Source organism: Hydra viridissima, unplaced genomic scaffold (genome assembly GCF_058129835.1).
Source record: "Hydra viridissima isolate aposymbiotic clone 2 unplaced genomic scaffold, HvirCarnegie_v1 scaffold_7, whole genome shotgun sequence".
NCBI lineage: Eukaryota > Metazoa > Cnidaria > Hydrozoa > Anthoathecata > Hydridae > Hydra > Hydra viridissima.
This window is the reverse complement of record NW_028324306.1, coordinates 16,865,241-16,890,510: the sequence shown is the minus strand read 5'-3', so window position 1 is coordinate 16,890,510 and position 25,270 is coordinate 16,865,241. Positions and strand designations below refer to the sequence as shown.

The following is a 25,270-nucleotide window of genomic DNA, read 5'->3' as shown; positions in this document are numbered from 1 at the left end:
CTCTTTATGAGCTTGTAATTGTTAATCATGTTACCTAGTAATGCTGGCTGCTTCAATGAGCTTGTGGTTCTTAATTGTTTAGCTAAATACCACTGGCGAATAAAAATATTTTTCCGGTCAAGAAACATTTTTGACCTCCTTAATCCATCATTAATGTAATGGATTAATAAAAATACGAGCTCCTTTTTCTTGTCATAAAATAGTTAAGTGTGAGATATCACGATATTCAATTTGATAATTTTAAGATTTTGCGAGTTTTGGATAGAATACTACTCTATTATCCACTTTTTTCACTAATTTATTTAGCATTAACTTGTTACTGTTAATGTAAACACAGGGTGTAATCTACATATGTTTGCCTTCTTTATGTCACGCGGATCTTAACAACCTTTGCATTGATAAGTGTCTAAACCTACTTTTTTTGGAAATCCGTTATGTTCGGAATCTTTTCTTAGGAAGTCATCATTCATCATCAATAAATTTCTATTATAATCCAAAGAAAGCCTTTTTCAATAATAATTCCGAGTTTGAAAATGAGCATAGATTAAACTTTCGTTCAGTTTAAGATGTTGTTTAGAAGGTTGGGCTTTTGAAATCTACTAAAAAAGAGATTTACCAATAAATTCGTTAAATACTTCTGTTTGTTAAAAAAAAGTGTCTATGGATATATGTTCTTCGTTAGAGTTCTAAATTTTTTCCGTAATCAAATTCAATAAAAACGCAATTACATCAACGGTTGATTATAATCAATACATATTTGAAGCAAGTAAAAGAAATAAGAATCAATGGGCAACATTTAAAATGGTATAATAAAGAACTCTTTTATTTTCAAGTTCTATTTAAATATTTGTATTTACTTTTTTGATATACTTTCAACAAAGTTGTGAATATACGAAGTATACATCTTAGAGATTCTGCTACTTCTAACCACATATATTAAAGCGTTAAACACTGAGTTTAATTCAAATATAAGCAGAGCCCAATACATAAAACTTGGCTTGATAAGGGAGACTGATTGGAAATCGAGAATTAAAACTTTCGATGCAAAGTAGTAATAGAAAGCTACCAAAGGAATGTATGCCACCGCGAGTGAAAATGATATTATCGTTAGAGTTTTAGAAAGTTGCTTTTCTACAATCATGTTTCTAGAAACTTGAATGTCATTACATCTGAGTATTTTTCTTGTACCAATCAATAGTGACGCGTTGATAGCAAGTATTAACAACAATATAGCACATGAATATGATGGGAAGAAAAAGTTTAAAACTACAGTGTGAACTTGGTATGCATACAAAATACCAAGCCCACATGAAACCACAAAGTTGAAAACAATGATTGGTATTAAGTAAGTTCCTTTAAAAGTTCTACCGCAGCATTTGTTGTCATACAAAATGATAAAAAAACGTTCTGTTGATATTGTTAACACAATAGTGCTCAAGAACGTTAATGGGAATACGGTCCAAAAGCTTATCGCAAACCAAGTACTGCAACCAAGTTCACTTCCTTTTTGAATTGAAACTACTCGTAGTGGTATATGAACTAATCCTACCATGATATCACTACCAGCTAAAAGTAAAACAAGTTTGTCATTCGTTGTGCTTTTCCTCCTTTTTCTTGATTTAAGAATCCCAATGATTAACAAAACGTTAAATACCAATATAAGCAAGCTGATTATTACAGAAATCACGGTGTATGTGTTAACATATAAATCACTCTCAATGCTTACAAAAATTTGGCACTGTACAGTTGCATTCATCTTTACTTAAAGCTGAGCTTTGAGTAAGTAGTCAGTTATTGGTAATAATTTTCATTAGATCAAACAAAACGCTCATGACCAGCATGCTTTGCAGCTGATGAGAAGATATTTCAATGTTCTCCCTGTATATATAGAAACAAACTTTTTTTCTCTTTCAATGGAATAAGAAACAAAAAGTTTTAAAGAAAACTTATTGTTTTTATTTCAGAGACTAGAAATAATTTTAGTTTTACATAAAAATTACGAGTTGTTCTCATATACGTTTTATATTTTTTAGATGCTACAAAAAAAATAGAACTATATAAAAGTAGAGCGTAAACAAAAAAACTAGGTGGTACGTGATAATGTTACGCTAGCGCATACTGTTGTTAAATATAGAATAATTTCCTTGTTCGATTTTAATAGGTCTAATCTATTAGATGAATTAAAATCGAATGAGCAAACAAAATAAAACAGAAATTACAATCACAAAATGAAACAAAAATTATAATCACAAAGAAAAGGGAAAAAAAAGGCAGATGGGCATATAATATCATTTTTCACAACAACTATAGCAAACAATAAATAAAATATTTAATCAATAAAAAACAGTGGCGTAGATAGGTGTGGGCAGATGGGCTAAAACTTCTTTTGGCGTAGCAGATTTATAAAATTTTTTTGCATCATTAACTGAGCACCATAACACATCACTTAACATTTTGTTTTCAGAAACATCAACTGGTTAGTTTAATGAGGAAAAGGAAACATCTTAATGAAGTGCTGCTACATACAGTGAGCTAAGAGTTAAGTTTATGTTATACAGCAAAATAGGTTTAATGTTCAGATATTTTGATTGAATTATAATGAAGTGCTGCTACATACAGTGAGCTAAGAGTTAAGTTTATGTTATACAGCAAAATAGGTTTAATGTTCAGATATTTTGATTGAATTATAATGAAGTGCTGCTACATACAGTGAGCTAAGAGTTAAGTTTATGTTATACAGCAAAATAGGTTTAATGTTCAGATATTTTGATTGAATTATAATGAAGTGCTGCTACATACAGTGAGCTAAGAGTTAAGTTTATGTTATACAGCAAAATAGGTTTAATGTTCAGATATTTTGATTGAATTATAATGAAGTGCTGCTACATACAGTGAGCTAAGAGTTAAGTTTATGTTATACAGCAAAATAGTTTAATGTTCAGATATTTTGATTGAATTATAATGAAGTGCTGCTACATACAGTGAGCTAAGAGTTAAGTTTATGTTATACAGCAAAATAGGTTTAATGTTCAGATATTTTGATTGAATTATAATGAAGTGCTGCTACATACAGTAAGCTAAGAGTGATGTTTATGTGGTACAACAAATTAGATAAAATGTTCAGATATCTTGGTTGACTTAAAAAAACCGCTATGAATAATATTCTTACGCTTGACTGAATCTTTATAAATGCTTTATCTTTACAAGATAAACTTCTCATTATAATATCTTTTTAGTAATTTGTAAGCATCAAACAATGTTAAAGATTGATAAAATTAAATCAAGTGAAAAAATAGAAACAAGGATGTTATGGTGATTACCTAACTAAATCGACTTTTTGTCGTTTAGTAGGAGACACAAAATCGGTTAAATCGACAATTCGATTTTTCAAGTCGACTAATTTCGACTTTCAACTTGTCGAATTTTAATCGATTTAATCCAAGTCGATAACAGCACTACATTTAAGTCAACAACAACATCAACAGTTTACGTTTCACTTTATTAGTGCAGTACATTCACACGATGCGATTGTTGTGCGATTTAAGTCTTTAGAAACAATTATATCCGTAAATTTAAAAGACTTGAATTTTTTACTTTTAAATCTTATAACAATGTAATATTACGCTTGGAAACTTTATTCATTATTCAAAATGTTCTAAAATATTTATTATCGGTTATATAAATTATTTATTAATGATAAGGAGGTTTGTAATTTACGAGATAAAAAAATAAAATACAGGTTAATGTTGTGAAATTTCTAAGGGAAGTTAATTTAACAATACTTTTCAATGTCCAACTAAAAAGGAAAGTAACCGAAAAAAGGAAAAGCTATGCTTAGGGTCAATGAACTTATGACCATCACTTAACACTGATCTTTTTAAAATTCAATTATGTGCATACAACCTTTGAAATCAACATTTTCTTATAATATTTTAAAACATTCCGTCTTCTTTACTAAAGACTTAAAGTAGCCTGATAAATATGTGATCTATAAATATTGCCGTTGGTGATAATGATGTTCCAACGCTATTTGTGTCCCACTTTCTCCTACCTTTGCAGTTCTTTTTATTAATTTTATTGGTTTCTATTGTTTTATATAAATACAAAGCTCTCTTTGGAATAAATATCTAAAGTAAATACATATACGAAATGTTCCGCTTTTTTTTTTCCATTTTTAACTTTATTTTTCGAAATAAATTGAGGTTTTTTTGCAAATCGATGTTCAATTTAATTTTTAAAGTAAATTAAACCGTTCCATAATATTTAGAAAGGATTTATCAAAAGTTGAAAACAAAACTTATTTACCGGAGTGTTTTATTAAAAATTGATGAAAACCGTATTTTGGATAGATAATCGTATACGAAATGAAAAAGTAACTACAGCATTCATTACATACCGAAAACCTGTGCGTCCTACAAAGTAAAAGATAACTTCTAAAGAGAAAGAGCTTCATTTACAATTCAGTTTGTATTTTTTAAATTTTCATAAAATTAATCCCAAAAACGATTTTTATGTAGGGTTTGGTTTTGCAACCCAATCTGTATTTCAAGCCTCTATCATAAGTCAAAGTGTCACTCCTTGTCTATAGTAGTTTTGCTTTTTTTCCGTTTTTTTTAGGTAATCTAACAAAAGTTATATATTAAAGTCTCTCATTTGAAGAATATACAAACCTACATATAATGATTTATCAAAAGTTTGCTTTGTCTTTTTCGTATGTGTAGTTAGTAAATTCTCTTCGAGAGTATTATGGGACTTTAGGTTTACTTTCGGTTAATTTGCACTTTCATGTGTTGTTAACTTATCTAATGTCTAATATACTTCGTATGTGTTTTACGTAGCCTACAACCATTATTATTCATGAGTAATAAAAAAATTTTTTCATACTTGTTGCTTACGTTCGACGTTAAAACAGTGTTAAACTCAGCTTTCTTTTTGTTCATTCAATTTTTATACCTCTTTAAAAATGTTTATTTTTTTATAGCCAAGACTATATAAATTTTTAACCTAATGCATATAATAAGTTTTATCGTTTGAAATACATTATCGAAGTTGCACACTTTTACGCTTTTTAGTATCTAAGTCTACTTATGAAATGAAAGGTTTTTGTTTCCCAGAGTTAATCCTAACTTCTGTCATCCATTCAAATCCGTGTGTTAGCAAATATTTTTACTCTGCCCATTCGTAAAGGTTGTTTGCATCAAAATATGTATTATGATGCTTCATTTCCGTTGTATGTATCTCTGATGTGTTTATTATTAGACTTTCAATGTCTTTTAGAAACTATTGAAGCTCCACCTCTGATATCTTTTTCAAACATAACTAAAATGTTAGGAATGTTATTTAGTTCTAGTTTAACATCAGAGCAAAATCCCATGCAAGTTTTGGCGCAGTGTAATACCATTCAGGATATGTTTCATTCTTTTCCTACGTGTTTGTAATCTTTATCAGTACTATCTTCACCACTAGGTTAGATGCACTTTTCTTCATTATTAAGTGTGCAGTTTTATCGCCATCACTTTGCCTAATTTTACTAATAAAGAATTTTGGGAAAAGTGATGACTGTCATACGCAGTGAGAATGTAAAAGAGAAATGTAATACAACTTGATTATTTTATCATAACATGTTGAGGGGCAGCTTACAACTCATGCATTTGTGAGATGCTCCTCAATATTTTAAGCAATAATAATACTAATAATGATAATAATAGTAGTAAGAAAAAGAATAAGAACAATAATAACAACAATAATAATGAAAGTAATAATAATAAAAGTAATAAGCATAATTATAACAAAAATAATAATAATAATAATAATAATAATAATAATAATAATAATAATAATAATAATAATAATAATAATAATAGTAATAAGAATAATAATAATAACAACAACAATAATAACAACAATAAAAATAAAAATAATAATAATAATAGTTATAAGAATAAGAATAATAACAACAACAACAACAACAATAATGATAATAATAATAATGATAATAATAATAGTAATAAGAATAATAACAATTACAACAACAAGAACAATGATAACAAATATATATGTATATATATATATATATATATATATATATATATATATATATATATATATATATATATATATGATTAGTAAAAGACTTCTTCACTCAAGAGTGCTCAATAGTCCGCTGGCAAGAACACATACATTGAAAATACAGCGAAAGATGACAATTTTCTTGTTACCTAAAGTTTCATACCGGGGTACCTGTAATCGTCAGCCAAAATACATCATGTGAGAAACGTTTCAAAAGAAAACGTTAAAAATGCTGTTAAGAAAGGCTTGTTCTTATCAATGGGTTCAAATTAGTCTTCACTATCAATTGATGCAATATGTCCAAGATGTATCCAGAAGGAACTAAAGACTCACGCAGATGAAGAAATTAAAGACTCACGCAGATAAAGAAATTAAAGACTCACGCAGATGAAAAAGTTTCCATACCCAAACGTCGCACAAGCACCAGATCGTTACACAGCCCTTCCTCACATAATATTACCTAATTCTTTTGAGTCATAAATGTTATCCCTATAACCTTTGTTTTCTCCTATCCTAGGTTCAACAATTTTATATGTATAATGTAATAATATTAATAATGCTAATAGCAATATTATTTGAGCTTGGATTAAATTATTATCCGGTGGGTTTCTAGCCTAATATTCTAACTCCTTCCCTTGTATAAATGGTCACTCTAAAAATGCTTTCTCAGTTTACTTTTAGCCTAGTTTTTAAGCTTTTTAGCCCAGAGTCTCAATTTATTTTAAAGTTTTCATTCCAAATTGGATTGAGATCATGCTCAGTGTGTTCCTAACCTAATTCGTTCGAGCTTAATTCTCTGAGCACTCACCCAATGTCAACATTCGTTTTTTAAGAATTAACATTTCTAAGTGGAATAAGTTTCTGCAGGGTAAGATTCTGGTCTTTTTCTTCAATTTGTAGCCTAGTCTTGACATTTGTTTTCAAGTTCTAGCCCAGTTAGAATAATCGTTTTTTTTTAAATTTGACATTTCTTAATATGATTGAGCTTCCAATCTGTGTATTTTCTAACCTAATTTTCATATTTTAAGTTTAGTGTCAGTATTTGTTTGAACTTTGACATTTATAATCAGATTTAGTTCATAATCAGAGTGTTTCTACCCTGATTCCCTTAGTTCTAGCCTAGTGTCAATAACCGTTGTAACATTGACATTTCTAATCAGACTTAGTACTTGCTTAATGTTTTTCGAGCCTGAAGGTCTTATTTCCAGCACCTTGTCTATATTCATGGTTGTCATGGATCATGATAATGCCAATATAGCAGCCCCAAGAACGCCACTCATATGGAGTGATAGCGTTTACATCAAGGTACCGTGTGATGCAAACTTTGAAATCTTTTTATTTTTTCTGCGGAAAATAGTTTCATTTGAATGTTTAAATTGGGTGAAACTTTGACTTCATTGTGCGCCAATAAAAGCACCTGTTGAAATAAGAACCACTCTATATAACTTCGTAAAAGTTGGTGCAAATATAGCACCAAACTTTGAATAAAGTTTCAGTCGGATTGGCTAACCGGTTAAGCATTTATGGCAGTTTTAGTCTTATTTTTGCTAATTTTTTGCCACTTATACCTCAGAACGTTACCGATTACTGTGATATTTGGTCACTATTTTCAAAATAATGGTTACATGAGTATTCTACTATGTAATACCAACGTTTAGTATTGCAATTGTTTAATTGTTGTTTGTCGTTTTTATTTTATGGGCCAAAATATTGATTTGCTATTTGACTTATGAATAGCGTGAAAGTGTCAGCGTTTCCTATGGCATAAACTACTGCCAAAATGCAAAAACACTCTAATATATGATTGAAAAGCTTTTCAAAGGATACTTATATGGAAAATAAAGAATATTGATTTCCCTAAAACAGATTAACTGTGAGAAAACTGAATATTTCTTATATTGACTGAGATAATTGATTTAGAAAATTTAGATAACTAAGATAACTGATCGCTAAAAAGATTGGGGGGCCAGTTTGAGAGAAATCAATCTTTACATATTATGGTTTTTTTGTAAATATTTTATAGTAATAATTGCAGTCACAAAAAAAGAGATGGCACAAAAGAGGCACCAAAAGAGAATATCTCTATCGAAAGCTTTCTAAAAGTGTAATAATTTTTGAAAAGATAAATGTTACGAAGGGCAGAATAGTCTTTCGAAAAGTAGTAAAAATCGTTTGTAGGACTGTTCCATCAAATAAAACCTCTTCTAAGTTGTCGTTAAGTGGGACAAGTATCATTGATTTACATAGTTATAAGTATGTTCAAAATTGTAATTATTAACAAGTATCACAATTGTTAACAAGTATCACTACTTTAAACAGTTTTAAGTATGTTAATAATTCCAAGTTCGTTAAGTGGATTGTTATTCAATATAAATTTAGGTTAAATTTTGTAAAAGGCAGAGTTTGATGCACGATGTGTTATTGCCTAATCTGGCAAATTGGCCTTTCAAACTGTCAGAAAAATATCCTCTTGAAGAGCAAACCAATATAGAGAAAGAACCAAGTGTGCGTTGCATTACATATCTCAGTCCTTTCGGAAAAGGTTTGCCCCACCAATGAACGCCAATCTTAGTACAGGGAAAACCTTCAATTTCTAGCAGCAAAGGATACCAAAGCAGCCGAAAAAATTGCATCTCAAGTTATTTCCAATAAAGAATTATCCCCTGAAGACACTCTTCGAGTTGCTAAAGCATTTGGCGGGCCTCCACTTGCAATAGCTCCCGCAAAATATTTGTACTTAAATAATTTTTACATAAATATATTGAAAAAATGTCTTGACTATTAAAAAATGAGACTAGATATATTTCAGGAAATATATTTTTGACAAGTTTGTAATCACTTTAAAAAAGAATAATTTAAAAATTTTATCCAAAACTTTCTAAACAAAGTTTATTATAAACATACAATATGTATGTTTTTGTTTATGCGCTTCAAAATTGACCTCTCCAGATTTTGTAAATGTACAATTAATTACCGGTCTGTGAAGCAACGTTTTAAAAGAACTTGTCAAAACTGTAAAACAAACATCAAGCAGCAAGATAGTAAAGCCAGTTTTTTTACATGAATTTCCTAAGGGCAGGTCAACACTTAAGTGATTTCTTCACCTGCAATTACTTAAAAATCACCGACGGAAAAGGAGATTCTGGTGCAGTTCGAGTTGTTGTCCACTACAACAATCCAAACTGTACCAGCTAACCGCCACAAACACAGCCTCTCACTTAAAAGACTGGTAAAGACACTGGATTCAAGAGACAACTTTTTGTTGCGGTATCAGAAGGTTTGCCAGAAACTCACTTCAATATAGAACAAATCTAGTCACTAATTAATGCAAAGGAACTTAAACTAATTATGGTTTGTGATATGATAGCTGCAAATATAATTTTTGGTCTTCAAATGCATTTTAGTACGCAAACTTGCATATGGTGTGAAGTCAAATCAAAGTGTCTTGCCGAATCTTGAAACTTGCGAAAGTGGGTTCAATCAAATCTAGCCTCAATTCTTTTTAGCAATCTGGCAGAGTTGTTGCTAACGCAAAGCATTTCGGCAATGTCATTCGAAAACCAATCATCAGCAGGCCTGACTATGTTTTAATTTTGGTAATCATCTCACCGATGGAATTGTATTTCCTCTTCGGAATTGTCAATCATCTTTTCAATATATTTAAAGCTACTTGGATAGAAGCTGGTAAGTGGCCAGCTGCCCTCCACATTCGACAGAGCCAGAATCATTAGGGCCAGTTCGATGGAAACATTTGCAGAAATTTTTTTAAAAATGTGGATGTACTGCAGCAACTTGCTAATACACACTTTAACACTAACATCTTTCACATAATTAAGTCTTTTAAAAGTTAGAATTTAATTGTTAAGACTTACTTTGAATTCATCCTTTAACTGGACTTCGCTGAAAGTATTAAAAACTTCAACAGGTGCTACTTACTGATAACTGGTGCAAGCTTGACATCTAAAGTTCGCACCGTCTTACACTACATTAAGGAATTCGTCAATCTTAAAGGATTCCCCTAGGGCTCCATTGTGAACAAACGGTCGAAACTGCACATCAAGATTTTTATCAATATTGGTCAAGGTATAAGCAAAACAATAACCATTCAGAGTTCAAAGAGAAACTATTGCGCTGCATAACCGATCTAAACAGTAAGCATCTTTAAAGAGCAGCTAGCATAATTTGAGTTATTAGAAATAAGGAGCAGAAATTCATAGCTCACGATTTGCAATCAATATTTTAAGCAACTTAATCCTTAAATGCTGTTATATTAAAAATTATGAATTTTGATATCACATTTAAAATAGTATTGTAGAGTATTTGTACTAAAAAAGCATATTAAGCTATTTAAAGTGTTTTTGTGGAAAAAATTTTAAAAAAATGTCTTTAATTGTAATCAGATGCTATTTAATGGTAAAGTAACGTAACAAAAAAATGGTTTAAATAGTAATTTTTGCACTTAATTTTCATAATAAATGTATTTTAGATGGTTTAAAGAGTCAAAAAAGCATGTTAACAGAGACTTATTTTTTCTTTTTTTTTACCAACTGGTAGTCTTTTGACCATGTTTTGCACTTTTTTTAGCGTTTATTTGCACTTTGGTAGTAGTTTATGCCATGGGAAACGCTGACACTTTCACGCTATTCATAAGCCAAGTCAAATAGCGAATCAATATTTTGGGCCATAAAATGAAAACGACACATGTAGCAATTCAACAATTGCAATACTAAACGTTGGTATTACATAGTAGAATACTCATGTAACCATTATTTTGAAAATAGTGACCAAATATCACAGTAATCGGTAACGTTCTGAGGTATAAGTGGCAAAAAATTAGCAAAAATAAGACTAAAACTGCCATAAATGCTTAACCGGTTAGCCAATCCGACTGAAACTTTATCCAAAGTTTGGTGTGGCTATAGGCTACACTTGCACCAACTTTTATGAAATTATATAGGGAGGTTCTTATTTCAACAGGTGTTTTCATTGGCGCACAATGAAGTCAAAGTTTCACTCAATTTGAACATTCAAATGAAAGTGTTTTCCACAGAATAAAAAGATTTCAAAGTTTGCATCACACGGTACCTTTATGTAAACGCTATCACTCCATATGAGTGGCGCTCTTGGGGCTGCTAGGTTGGCTTTATCACAGATCATAATAACCGTGGAATGCTTTTCCAGCAAAAAGTTACATAAACCTATGAGAAAAAGTTTTGATTAATTCATCGTAAACAACTTACGTAGCTTCACTGCACTACTGTATGTCTGGAATTTAGGATGGGGTTCTCTCTCAACAGACAAAAAGAAATTATCAAATACTGTTTTCTATCGTGCCGTTTTGACTATGTTTGGAGCTATCCCGCGTTCGTTGTTACCACACTCTCCACTACTTTTCAAAACGGTACGAGACTCTCACATTGCAACTTTGACCTAAAACATTACCTTATTTGCACAATGTAATGCCATTTGAAATTTTTTTTTTAATTTTAAAACCACATATTAAGTACAACACGTATTTCAAACTATAAGAAATATAGTTATATTTATTTTTACATAGCATTATTATGATATTACGTTTATTATATTTATCATTACATTTTAGCTGCTAAGGATATTTAAACAGTTTATTTATAAAATAAAATGGTAAAATTATTATTTTTTCAGATTTTGTTTAAACATTTTTTGACGTTTTGTGAAAACTCGAAAAATTCGAAAAAAAAAAAGGAAACTCTTTATTAGGTTATCAGTTCTTACTCAGAGTTTGAAAAATTTTCCAGCACTAAAATTCTATAAAAATGCAAATTTCTCTACAGTAGATTGTATCTAACTCAATTTTGCAGAAAGTATATACTATAGAGTCCGTCGGTAACATCGAAGACGGAATGATGAAGCAATCCTTTATTTTCAAGTTCTTTTCGAAACATTTGCATTTACTTTTTTGATATACTTTCAAGAAAGTTGTGAATATACGAAGTATACATCTTAGATATTCTGCTACTTCTAACTACGTATATTAAAGCGTTAAACACTGAGTTTAATTCAAATACGAGAAGAGCCCAATTCATAAAACTTGCGCTTGAGGAAGTTGACTGGAAATCGAGAATAGAAATTTTGGATGCAAAGTAGTAATATAAAGCTACGAAAGGAATGTATGCTATCGTGAGTGAAAATGATATTAACGTCATAGTTTTGGAAAGTTGTTTTTCCACAACCATGTTTCGTGCAACTTGAATGTCATTACATCGCAGTTTTTTTTTTGTTCCAATCAATAGTGACGTGTTGATACCAAGTATTAACAATAAATTAGCACATAAATATGATGGGAAGAAAAAGTTTAAAACTCCATCGCTAAAGTAGTATATATACAAAGTGCTCAGTCCAAATGAAATTATGAAGTTGAAAACAACGATCGGTATATAATGGACTCCTTTAAAAACTCTGCCGCAGCATTTGTTGTCATTCAAAACGACAATAAAGCGCTCTATCGATATTGTCAACATAATTGTGTTTGAGAAACCCAACGGAAATATCATCCAAAATCTCATCGCAAGCCTAATACTACAACCAAGCTCACTTCCCTTTTGAACAAAAGTTAGTTGGAGTGGCATATGAATTAACCCTACCATAATATCACTACCAGCTAAAAGTAATACAAGTTTTTCATTCGTTGTACTTTTCCTCCTTTTTCTTGATTTAAGAATCCCAATGATTAACATAACGTTAGAAACCAATATTAGTAAGCTAATTATTATAGAAATCACGGTGAATGTATTATCATACAAATCGTTCAGAGTATTCTCAATAACTGGACACAGCAGAGTTTTGTTCATCTTCCTAATAATTATGCTCTTAGTTATAAGTTAGTTTGTTGACAACATTTTCTATTCGATTAAACGATACGCTCAAGTCCAGCAAATCAGCATCTGCCGGCAAGATATTTCATGGCTCTTCCTGTATTTATTCTCATTTCTCTATTTATAGAAAACTTTCGAATTTTACTTTTAATTTTCGTTAAGAACATTTTTGATAATTTTTTAGAATTATTAAAAAAGTTCTTGATACAACAGCAGCCGCATGGGGTCTTTGTTTTCTTAATGTTTTTATGAAAATCTTTTATCATCTGTTTTTCATTCAAAGTAAGAACAAAAATTTAGGCCTTTTAATTCGCATTTTCAGATTTCAATTTGAACACAATTTAATAACTACATTTTTTGAGAAAAAATAATTTTAATAATTTATACCTTTAAATAAATTTCTCTTCTTGCACTAAATTTATCGCTGAAAATCTTGTCAACTAAAATTCGGAGTAAAACTATTGCAACTGTTGCAGTAGCAACATTCAGAAAAGTCTAAAAACAAATGACTTTTATACATACTTTCTACATATTATTTTTAAAATACTTTCCAAATATATTTTCATGAGTCTTTTTAACTTCACTGTAAAAATATCGAAGTTAGCAGAATTTTCACTTCGTCAGGTTAGAATTAATTTTTTCTACCTCCCTTTTTAAATGTTGGGAGAAAATGAGTTGTTGATTTTACTAAGTAATGATTACTTTTAAAATACTTTTTATTTTTAAATTTTTTTTTTTCTAAATAGTTTCTTTAGATATGAATTATTGAAAGAATAAGTTATTATTTCTTAAAAAAGTAATAGTAAAATTTTAAGTAATTTTTACATATAGAAAAATTCAAAAACTTTCTTTCAACGTTTAAAATGGGAGATAGAACAAAATAATTCTAACCTGACGACCTGTTAACTTTCAGCTGTTGCAGTATCGGTATATCACGTGTATATCACGTTTATATCACGCTCTTTGAAATAAACAAAGAAAAATACTAAACAATAGTTTAGCATTTTTAAGGTACCGACTTTTCTTGCCGCAGCATTGTTATAAATCTTTTGGAAAACTTGTTTTATATCAGAAAGTTGAAAGATACTTCGTATACAGCGTACAAATTTAGTTTGCTACTGTTAATTGGATATTTTAAAATAAGATTTTGAAATTGAATAATTTGAATCATATTCCGAAATAAAAGTGTAAATATTGCAAACAGTTGGTTAAATAAGTTTTGTATGATTTTATGCTTAGTCTTATATGAGAAGGCAAACCTTCGGTTTTCTTTAAGCAATATTAGCAAACTGAAGTTTCGCATTTTTTCTTTATAACATTGGTGAAAGGGAGTTTGGTGCTTTATATGATTGATGGAAAGGAGTTTTTTGCAAACGCTGAATTCTTGAAATAATTGAAAATTCTTTTCAAAGCATTAAACATTTTCCCTTCATAATGAGTCTTTTAAATTTTCTAATGCAACTTCATTTACATATTTGTAACTTACAGCATTTATCTTAAAACCTCAAGTAAAGTTTCTTATTTGTCTTTTTTAGTTTTTTTCCTTCGAGCTCCCAAATGAACTAGGGCGGAAAGTTCGAAAATAAAAATAAAACAAATTTTGCGCATTTTACTATGTGCTGCATGTGCTCCAAAACTAAATTGCTGGAAGATATGATTGCTTGCTTCTGCCATACAACTTTGTCGAAAAACTTAAATATGATTCTAATGTGTTTTTGTAGGTGTATTAATTGGTCCGGCTGTAATATAGCTTGCATACAGCAATCCCTTTGTTGGTAAAACATCTTCATAAATAAATCGAGCCTCGACCGCCATGTCGTCTTGATTGTAAATAGCAATATTTCTCAGTTGCAACTCTTTTAACGTAAGATTCTTCTTTTGAGATTTACGATCTTAGAGTTTTACTAATGGTCCAAATCGCTTTTCTCCAACCTTCTACTGCTCAATGCAAACGTTCTTTGCAGTACTTTTGTTCTTCACATCTATGACACATTAAGCTTTTTTACTGCAACGAGTTCTCTTCTAGTATTTCGATAAGAAAAAGGATTGGTTGAATATTTGAGCGCTTTTTTGCTGAGCTTAAGACTTTCTGTGCTTTTTCTGAACAAACTACTTTTGTCACGGTGATAAAACTTCAAGTGGTCTTTCAGAACGAGGCAAATATCTTTACCGGTCAACTTCCAGGTTTTCACAGTTTTTGATACTAAAAGTTTTGAAACACCCACAAGTTTGCAACTTTTCAAGTTGCTATGGTTCTTAGGTTTGAGCAGTCAAATAATTTGTCGCTTGATGCTCTCTAATGTTGCTTTTCAGTTTTTTTTGACTTTCCAACCCATTTGCGCACATATTGAATTTTGAAATACTGCAAGTCAACATTTAGTGAGATTTAGTGATTAAAATATAGTTTTGTAATGTTAAAAGTATTTATAAGTTTATCAAGTGTTAATTAAATAAAGTAATTAGTTATGAATCGTCAAAGTAGTATATGTTAGTAGTATGTAGTAAATTTATTGTTATTTAACTCTATTAAAAATTTTATTAAAAGTTAGACTAGACCGTCTAACTTTTAATAAAATTTAAGTTGAGTCATGTGTGCGATAATTTTCCTTTCAGCTATTTTATCAATTCAAACTCAATGCAAAAATATTAAAAAAATTTTACTTTAAATCTATTTCTTTTAAGTATGAAAAAAAATAAGAAAAATTTCATTAAACTTTCTTTCATAGTTGTAGATGTCTAGTGCCATGTTAAAAACTTATGCGTTGATTATGCAACTGACAAAATTACGACAAAGCAAAAAAGTTGTGAGGTTTGAAATTGGATAGAAAATAAATCTTTTTTTCTTCTATTTGTTAAATATTAAGTTTTTGCTAAAGTTTTTGTTCATGTGTGTACCACTCTCCCCTACTGGTGGCACTCTTTATGAGCTTGTAATTGTTAATCATGTTACCCAGTAATTCTGGCTGCTTCAATGAACTTGTTGTTCTTAATTGTTTAGCTAATTAGCACTGGCGAGTAAAAATAATTTTCCGGGCACGAAACATTTTAGACCTCCATAATCCCTCATAAACGTAATGGATTAATAATAAAAAAACGACCTTGCTCTTCGGGGTATGGTTTTTCTTTTTTCTTTGAGTGCAAGTTGTTTCGAGGCATAACTTATATTAAAATAGATTTAACAATAATTAATTTAAAATTAATACAACAAATTTATGGAGATGGATTGGTCACTTGAGATTTAATTAAAAAAAGCCGCATTTAACAAATGAGTAATTAGCGTATTTCATTTAACGCCAAAGTTCTCGGTTTCCGTTTTTAACTCATATCTTTTTTTCCCTGAACAGCGAATTTGATTTTGAAAAAAGATTCTTGATCAAAAAGTATTTGCAAAAAGGTTATCCAATAATTAAGAGCAAAAGAATAAAGATTGCCATAACTATTTCATTCCACCCTCTATTTCTTTCTATCCACGTCCTAGTCACAGCAGGTGCGATTAAGTTTTTGAAATGTATCAAATACACAAAAAGTTGGATATATCGAAACTTGCAGCGGTGAAAAACACAAATTTCTTTTTTTCGAGAAATCGCCCAAATGAAAGTTGCACCCGGAAAGTTCAAAAATAAACATAAATCAGGTTTTTTTTTAATCTAAATGGAAATATGGATGGTAATATGACTTGAAAATTTTAAAACAAAGATGAACGGAAATCTGAGAGCAACTTGAAAGGATATCTAACAGGCATCAAAATTTATTTATTCAATTACATATTCAAAAAATGTGTCGCAAGCTAAATAGAGTTAAACTTCAGAACAAAACAAGTAAAAAAAACAGAATAATAATCTAATTTTTAAAGTGTTTTCCATTTGCTTTTTAGCAAATTAGAGCTCTACATCAACATATATAGTCTCTACATTGGTTTAACCAATTTTATGCACATCTCTTGTGGCATCTTTAACCAATTTATTTTCAAAAGCTACTTTAAATGTAGGTTGATTGAGTTTGATTGTTTACCAATTGAGTGCCGATCCATGACCGATATTTCTATTAGGGTTGAGATCTGTTGTTCTCGGGCACCGATGCAACGAACAGTGATGAAAAAATACTAAATAATTTGCCTAGTAAAATAGTTTTCCAATCATGAAACCTCCATAACCCGTCCTAAATGTAAAACTAAATGTAAATGGTTAGATTCTACTATATTATCCACTATTTTCGCGAAATTATTTAGTATTAGTTTGTAATTGTAGATGTAAATAGAGGGTGAAATCTACATATATTTGCCTTCTTCATATCTCGGGAATCTTAATACCATTTTCATTAATAAGTGACTAAACCTATTTTTTTGGTTATCCGTTGTGCGCGGAATCTTTCCTTAGAAGGTGATCGTTCATCATCAACAGATCTCTGTTCACAATCCCCAGAAAGCCTTTCCCACCATTAATTCTAAGTTTGAAAAAGGGCATAGATAAAACTTTTGTTCAGCTTATGATGTTGTTTAGAAGGTCGGTAATCAAAGTCTCTAAAAACGTGATTACATCAACGGCTGATTATAATCAATACATTTTTAAAGAAAGTAAAATAATTAAAAATCAACAGACAACATCAAAAAAGGCACGATAAAGCAGCCTTTTATTTTAAAGTTCTGTGCAAAATATTTGTATTTACTTTTTTGATATACTTTCAACGAAGTTGTAAATATGCGAAGTGTACATCTTAGAGATCCTGCTACTTCTAACCACATATATTAAAGCGTTAAACACTGAGCTTGATTGAAGTATAAGCAGACCCCAAATACTTACATTTATGCTTAAAGAGATAGACTGAAAATCGAGGTTAAGAAAACTCGTTGCATAGTAGAAATAGGAAGCTACGAAAGGAAAGTATGCTACTGTGAGTGAAAACGATATTAACGTCATAGTTTTGGAAAGTTGCTTTTCCACAACCATGTTTCTCGCAACTTGAATGTCATTACGTCGGAGCTTTTTTTTTGTTCCAATTAATAGTGACGTGTTGATAGCAAGTATTAACAACAAAGTAGCACATAAGTTTGATGGGAAGAAAAAGTTTAAAACTATAGTGTGAACTTGGTATGCATTCAAAATACCAAGCCCACATGAAACCATGAAGTTGAAAACGATGATTGGTAATAAGTAAATTCCTTTAAAAGTTCTACCGCAGCATTTGTTGTCATACAAAATGACAAAACAACGCTCTATCGAAATTGTTAGTACTATAGTACATGAAAAAGCTATTGGAAATACGGTCCAAAAGCTTATCGCAAACCTCGTACTACAACCAAGTTCAGTTCCCATTTGAGTTGAAACTATTCAGAGTGGTATATGAACTAATCCTACCATGATATCACTACCAGCTAAAAGTAAAACAAGCTTTTCATTCGTTGTCCTTTTTCTCCTTTTTCTTGCTTTAAGAATTCCAATGATTAATAAAATGTTAAATACCAATATAAGTAAGCTGATTATCATAGAAATCACGGTGTATGTGTTAACGTATAAATCACTCTTAACGCTTACAATGATTTGGCACTTTACAGTTGCATTCATCTTTATTTAAAGCAAATCTCTGAATAAGTCGTCAGTTATTGATAACAGTTTCCATAAGACCAAATGTAAAGTTCCTGATTAGCAATACTGCAGCTGATAAGAGGATATTTTAATGCATTTTCTATAATTATATAAACAAGCCCTTCTTTTAATAAAAAAAAAAAAAGTTTTGCAAATAACGTATGGTCTTACAAATTATAAATAGACATATACGTTATATATGTTATATATATACCATTTGTATCAACAACAACATCAATAGTTTACGTCTCACAGTAACCAAGTGCAGCTCACTCATGCGACACTGTTGCACGATTTTTGACTTGAGAAACAATTACATCCGTAAATTTAAAAATTTTGAATGTTGTTTTAGCGTTTTAATGCAACTTTAAGAAATAAACTATTGTGCTTTGAAATCCTAAACTTATGTAACATTACGCTTTGAAATTTTAGACATTTTTCAAAATGTTTTAAAATATTTATTATCGGTTATATAGTTTATTTGTTAATGATAAGGAGCTTTGTGATTTACAAAATGAAAAAATAAAAAACAGGTTAGTGCTGTAAAATTTCATTTAACAGTACTTTTCAATGACCAATTAAAAAGCAAAATAACCTAAAGAAGGAAAAACTACGCTTAGGGTCAATGCACTTATGACCATCACTTAACACTGGTGTTTTGAAAATTCATTTATGTGCATTCTGCATTTGAAATCAAAATTTTCTTATAATATTTTAATCTAAAAACATTCTGCCTACTTCAACAAAGACCTAAAGTAGTGTGGTTTAAATACGCGATCTATAAACATTGCAGTAGGCGATAATGATGTTCCGCCGCTAATGGCCATTTTCCCCTATCTTAGCACTTCTTTCTATTACTGTTATCTTTTTTTAATACTTCATATTTATACAAAGCCCTCTTTGGAATAAAAATCTAATGTAATTATATATACTAAAAATTCCTTTGCCTTTTTTTTTTTTTTTTTTAACTTTATCTTTCGAAATAAATTTTGCTTTTTTTGAAAGTCATAACACTTTGCCAATCAAAGTTTATTTCAATTTTCAAAACTAACTTAACCGTTTCATAATATTGCCAAAGTTTTTATCTAAATTTGAAAATAAAATTTATTTGCGTTTTGTTAAAAATTGTCGAAAGTCGTATTTTGGACAATTAATCTTATACTAAATTAAGAAGGAACTGCAGCACTCATTAACTACCGAAAATAAAAGATAACTAAGAGTAAGAGCTTTATCTAAAATTTGTATTTTATAAATTTTCATACAACTAATCCCAAAAATGATTTTCATGCAGGCATTATTTTTGCAAGCCAATTTTTATTTCAAGCCTCAATCCTTACTCAAACTGTTGGTCTCTTTCTATAGTAGTTTTGCTATTTCTCTGGTTTTTTTATGTAATTCTAATAAAAATTATATATTAAAGTTTCTTATTTTAAGAATACACAAACCAACGTATAATGATTTATCAAAAGTTTGCTTCGTCCTTTTTGTATATGCAGTTGTTAAATTCTCTTCGAGAGTTTTACAGGACTTAAGGATTACTTTTGGTTAATTTGATTTTTCATGTGTTATTAACTAATCTAATTTCTTATATACTACGTAAGTGTTTTTTTCGAAGCCTAAAAACATTATTATTCATGAGTAAGAAAAATCTTTTTTCATACTCATTGTTTACGTTCGACGTTATATCAGTGTTCAATTCAACATATTTCTTGAGCCGTTCTGTTCATTCAATTCTTATATCTCTTTGAAAATGTTTATTTTTCATTGCCAAGCTCCTGAGAAATGTTTCAATTTTATCGTTTGAACTACTTTTTCAAAGTTACATACTTTTACACTTTTTAGTATTTAAGTCTACTAACAAATTTGAAGGATATTGTTTCCCAGAGTTAATCGTAACTTCTGTCACCTATTCAAATCCACGAGTAGATTTGAACTCTGCCTATCCGTAAAGGTTGTTTGAAAATTAATCATCAAAATATGTATTTTGGTGCTTCATTTCCGTTGTATGTATCTCTGATGTGTTTATTATTAGATTTTCCAGTGTAATACCACTGTGGTGCGGTGTAATACCATTCAAGATCTGTTTCATTCTTTTCCTGCGTGACTGTAATCTTTGTCAGTATTATCTTTACCACTTGGTTTAGAGTAAGATGCTTTTTTTTGTTGGTTTACTAGCATTATTTAATTTTTCAAAAGATGTCATGAGTTTATATGGATACAGATCTACTTTTAAAAGCTTATCTAAATATTCTCCTTTGTAGAACTTAGCAGTGTCGGTAAAACATTTAATACATATAAGTTTTTTACTTTTTTGATCTAACCATAATTACTATATGCCAATACTTTCAGTAAATCTAAGTTGGGTTTTGTGCTTTCGTTTATTATAAACATCTTTTGTGAAGCTGAAATATTTTTCTTCATTATTAGGAAATGTAATTGATATCGCCATCATTATTCCCAAGATGCATGACTGTCATAGCCGCTGAGAATAAAAGTAACAAGTTAAATAAAGCTTGGTTCCTTTAGTTTAATATAGAGAGGAGCAGCTCACAACTCTTGCCTAATTTGATAAATACAATGCGTGGAGGAGTGTCAAAATGTTTGCTTCTGATACTACAGCAGTCTATACAGGTCACAAAAATGGTGCTGTTACGAGACTCCAAAGACAGTTCAGACAAAAGGCGAGGCTCAGGTTACTGTTTCTCAACACCACATTCTTGATCTTGTTCTAAGGCACTTGTTGGGTTCTTTGTTCCAAGTAGATTCAGTCAACTAACATCAGCTATCAGTTTATTAAAGACGTTTTGGCAGAATATGAAGATTTACGAAAAAGTTACTTTTGTGAAGAAAAAATTTTAACGCGGGAAAATTCAGGATGGAGGCGATTTCAAGTTTCTTTTTGAAGTTTGTGAAGTATATAATTTCTGGAAGGAAAAGGAAATTGGCTTCAAATACAATAGGATAAGCTGTCCTTCCTTTATAGTTTTAGATGGATTGACTTAGAAATCTTAGCATCGATAGCATTTTTTCTCTTTTCGAAATAGAGAAATCAACTAAAAAGTATGGTTTTCAAGTTAGCACTATTTAGAGATACACATAAAATGTAATTGAGTTAAAAAGCTGACATGAAAAAGGTCACTTTGTAAATACTTGGTACTACCATTCCAAAACGCAAACTTTACCTGAACCTATTGTTAGGAAAAAGTGCTTAAAAAATACAGCTATTCACGAAAGTTTAAACGATTGCAGAATTTTCAAATCTAATCTTCGGTTTTTCTTGAATAAAAATCTAACGGAAATAGATATCAAAATAATTATTTTTCTAATTTGTTAAATAGGTTATTTGTTAATAGAATAAAAAAAAGTAGGTTTTGACTCATTACCGTTTAATCAGAAATTTCATTAAAAGGTAGGTGATAAAAATTAAGAGGTTTCACAAAAGTTTAAACGATTTTATTTAGGATCAATTATTTGCTAATTAATTGATAAATCCGCTGCGAAATTTTTTTTCGCAGCGAATTCACCAATTAATTAGCAAATAATTGAGTAGTTTATCAATCAAAAAATTCATCACAACATCATCAGACAGCTTTTAATTCATTAAAAATCAACTTAAAATATTGTGAATTTCAAATTAATTTCAATTGCGTGCAAATGGGTCAAAAATCAGTTTCTAGTGATATCAAATGGCAAGTTATTGGTATGGCGCGGACAAAAAATCACACAAACTTTCAAATAGGCAAAATGCTTAACATTTCTGAATATTGTGTTAGAAAAACCATCAAAACCTGGGAACTTACCAAGGACATCTCCGACATGCCGCGTACTGGAAGACCATCCAAACTCAGCAACCGCGAAAAAAATGGTATATTCAGAATGAGCAGAGAAAACCCCAGACTCAGCCACAAAAAGCTAGCACAAATCTTCAATGAGTCAAAAAATAATCCAAAAGTTAGCAGAGAGCTCGTGAGACGAACATTGGAAAGGTATTGGAACGTACCAAAGGTATTGGAACGTACATAGCTGCTAAAAAACCTATTCTTTCAATCACGGATAAACGTAAACGACGAGTGTGGTCCAAAGAAAGGCTGGACTGGTCTGTAGAACAGTGGGCAAAAGTTATTTGGAGTGATGAAGGTAACTTTCAAGTTGTAAACCGCAAGGGAAGAATCTATGTCAAAAGATTTGCAACTGAGAAATATTCAGACAGGTTTTTGCAACATCGTCGACAAGGCGGTGGAGGTTCGGTTAGCATCTGGGGATGTTTTTCTCACAAAACTATAGGCTTCTGTGAGCTGTATGAAGGCCGAACTAATCAATACACCTACAAGAACAAATTGGAAACGTGTTTAGTTCCATCAATCAGATACTTGTATGGTAGAAGCAAGCAATTCATCTTTCAACAAGACGGGGCTTCAGCTCATACAGCACACTCAATCAAAGAATATTTTTTGAAAAAAAAGTTCAATATGATGCCCTGGTGCCCTAGATCACCAGATCTCAACCCATTCGAAAATATTTGGTCTTGGATCGACAATCAACTGACATACCATGAAATTCAATCAACTCAGCATTTAAAGCAACTTTTGAATGAGTACTGGGTGAAGGTACCTTGCGTGATGTGCATGAAATTAGTTGAATCAATGCATAAACGAGTTTATCTTTGCTACAAAAAATTAACGAAAAATCAAATAACTAGTCATATTAAACCTGCTTTAACAAATGGCATTTTTAACAAATAAAGTCAAAAATAATTAAAAATAAACTTCATAAAATTTATTTGAAAACAAAAAACTGTAAAATGAAAAATTTACTTTTTATTAAGTTGAAACAATATCGTAATAGTATAAGCAATCTTATTAAGCTAAGCAAAAAGAATTATTACACAAATGAAGACTCCACGGGAAGAAACGGCAGGGTCACATTTTGAAAGTTTCGACTTTTTACACTTTCTAGCTTTACTAACCATAATAGCATATTTTGTATTTGAATTCAAATCAAATAAACGATTTGATGCATATTTAAAGTTTTTCTAAATTTTCCTAAAACTTCGAAACTTATAAAGGTTTAAAAGTTTAATAATGATTTATCTCAAATTGAAAAAATGTGACCCTGCCGTTTCTTCCCGTGGAGTCTTCAAATATTTTCAGCCACAGTTATATAAATAACGCTTGGAAAGATATAAAAGAGTTGATAAACGTAAAGCAAAATAAAAGTTACTCCCTAACAAGCTTACTGATCAACAACAAATGCGGAACTAATCATAATGCTATCATTTTAATAAACTCTTTACTAGGATTGCATCAAAATTGTTCGACAGAATTCCAAATTCTAGACATTTAAAAGTACCTGACCAGTCCTAATAGCAACTCTTTTTGTCTGCAACTAATAACGAAAGAAGAAACCCTAGGCTTTTTTAAATTCTACTATCTTAGGAGCTAAGAATGTTGGACCGAACAGCTTTCCAAAAACCTTTTTAAATTGATATCAAAGATTCTATGAAAACCACTAAGTATCATCATAAGTAGTTCATTTTACAAAGGAATATTTCTCGATGTCTTCAAGCTGGGCTAAGTTATTCCAGTCCAGAAAAAAGGATCTACGGTTGACTGCACCAACTATCGTCCAATTTCTCTTCTTTCTTATTTAAGCAAACCCTTTGAAAAAGCTATGCATAATAAACTATACGGACTTCCTAAACCAAAAACAATTCTTATATAAGCACCAGTTTGGTTTTCGCCAATAGCATTTAACAGCTCACGCTCTTATCGAAATTACAGAAAGTATAAGAGTTTTTCTTGATAATAAAAACTTTGCTTGTGGAGTTTTCATTGATTTACAAAGCTTTTGACACCATTGACCATAACATTCTTCTATCAAAGCTTAACCATTATGGTGCACGCGGCATTCCCTTAAAATGGTTTAACTCATACTTTTCCAATCGTCAACAGATTTTTACTTTAAATAGCATCTTCACAGACATCAAAAGCGTTTGAACTGGTATCCCATAGGAGTTTATATTAGGTCCTCTTCTTTGCTATCAATGATCTTAACTTTTATTATCAAACATTCAAATACGTCTATGCTCCGAAGTACAACGTCTTTACAAAGAAGTTGTTATCGAGCCTTCAACATCACCCTGGAGATCACAATTTGTTGGAAAGATAAGCGAAAGATTGAAAAAGCTTCGTATAAAAAATGTAAGAAAACAAATTGTCAAACTACTATCAATTTTTGTAACCGTCTTGATATCACCCTTTACCACAATCTTCAATTAATGACAAATCTTCTCAAAAACAAAATAAGTATATTAATCAATTTGGCCAATCTTGTTCAATTGCTTCGAGCAAATAAAATCTTATTGAATACTAAAAAATAGAAATAGAAATATTTCAAATGTAACATACTAATTTTTTTAAAAAACTAACAAGTACCTTCCGAAATACTTGAACTTTAGAATAAGTGCCCAAAAACTTTATCTAGTAATATAACTTGGTATTGTGATAGATAAGAAACTTTCATTCAAAACACAAATAAATGACCTTACTCTCAAACTAAGCCGTTCCAATGGCATATTAGCAAAAATTAGATACTACGTTAATTTTGAAGCTTTATTATCTATTTATCACTGAATTTTTGGTTCACATTTACGATATGTCTAGTTTAGGGGCAACCTAAAACTGTCTGTTTTAAATTCGTATCTCTTCAAAATAGAGCAATACAATTGATTTATTTCTGCCCAAGATACATCTCTGTTAACATTCT

The 25,270-nt window shown here is 30.3% G+C and overlaps 1 protein-coding gene across 1 annotated transcript; it reads right to left on the bottom strand.

The window, feature by feature from the left end:
• Window positions 1–799: 799 nt before the first annotated feature.
• LOC149886393 (uncharacterized) lies at window positions 800–1,818 on the bottom strand. Its single transcript, XM_090093348.1, has one exon. It carries the CDS (start codon window positions 1,754–1,756, stop codon window positions 854–856), a length of 903 nt encoding a protein of 300 aa, XP_089949474.1. The 5' UTR covers window positions 1,757–1,818; the 3' UTR covers window positions 800–853.
• Window positions 1,819–25,270: the final 23,452 nt, after the last annotated feature.

Excerpts from the sequence above, each read along its gene's own strand:
- LOC149886393 (XM_090093348.1), bottom strand. The coding sequence starts at position 1,756 with ATGAATGCAACTGTACAGTGCCAAATTTTTGTAAGCATTGAGAGTGAT.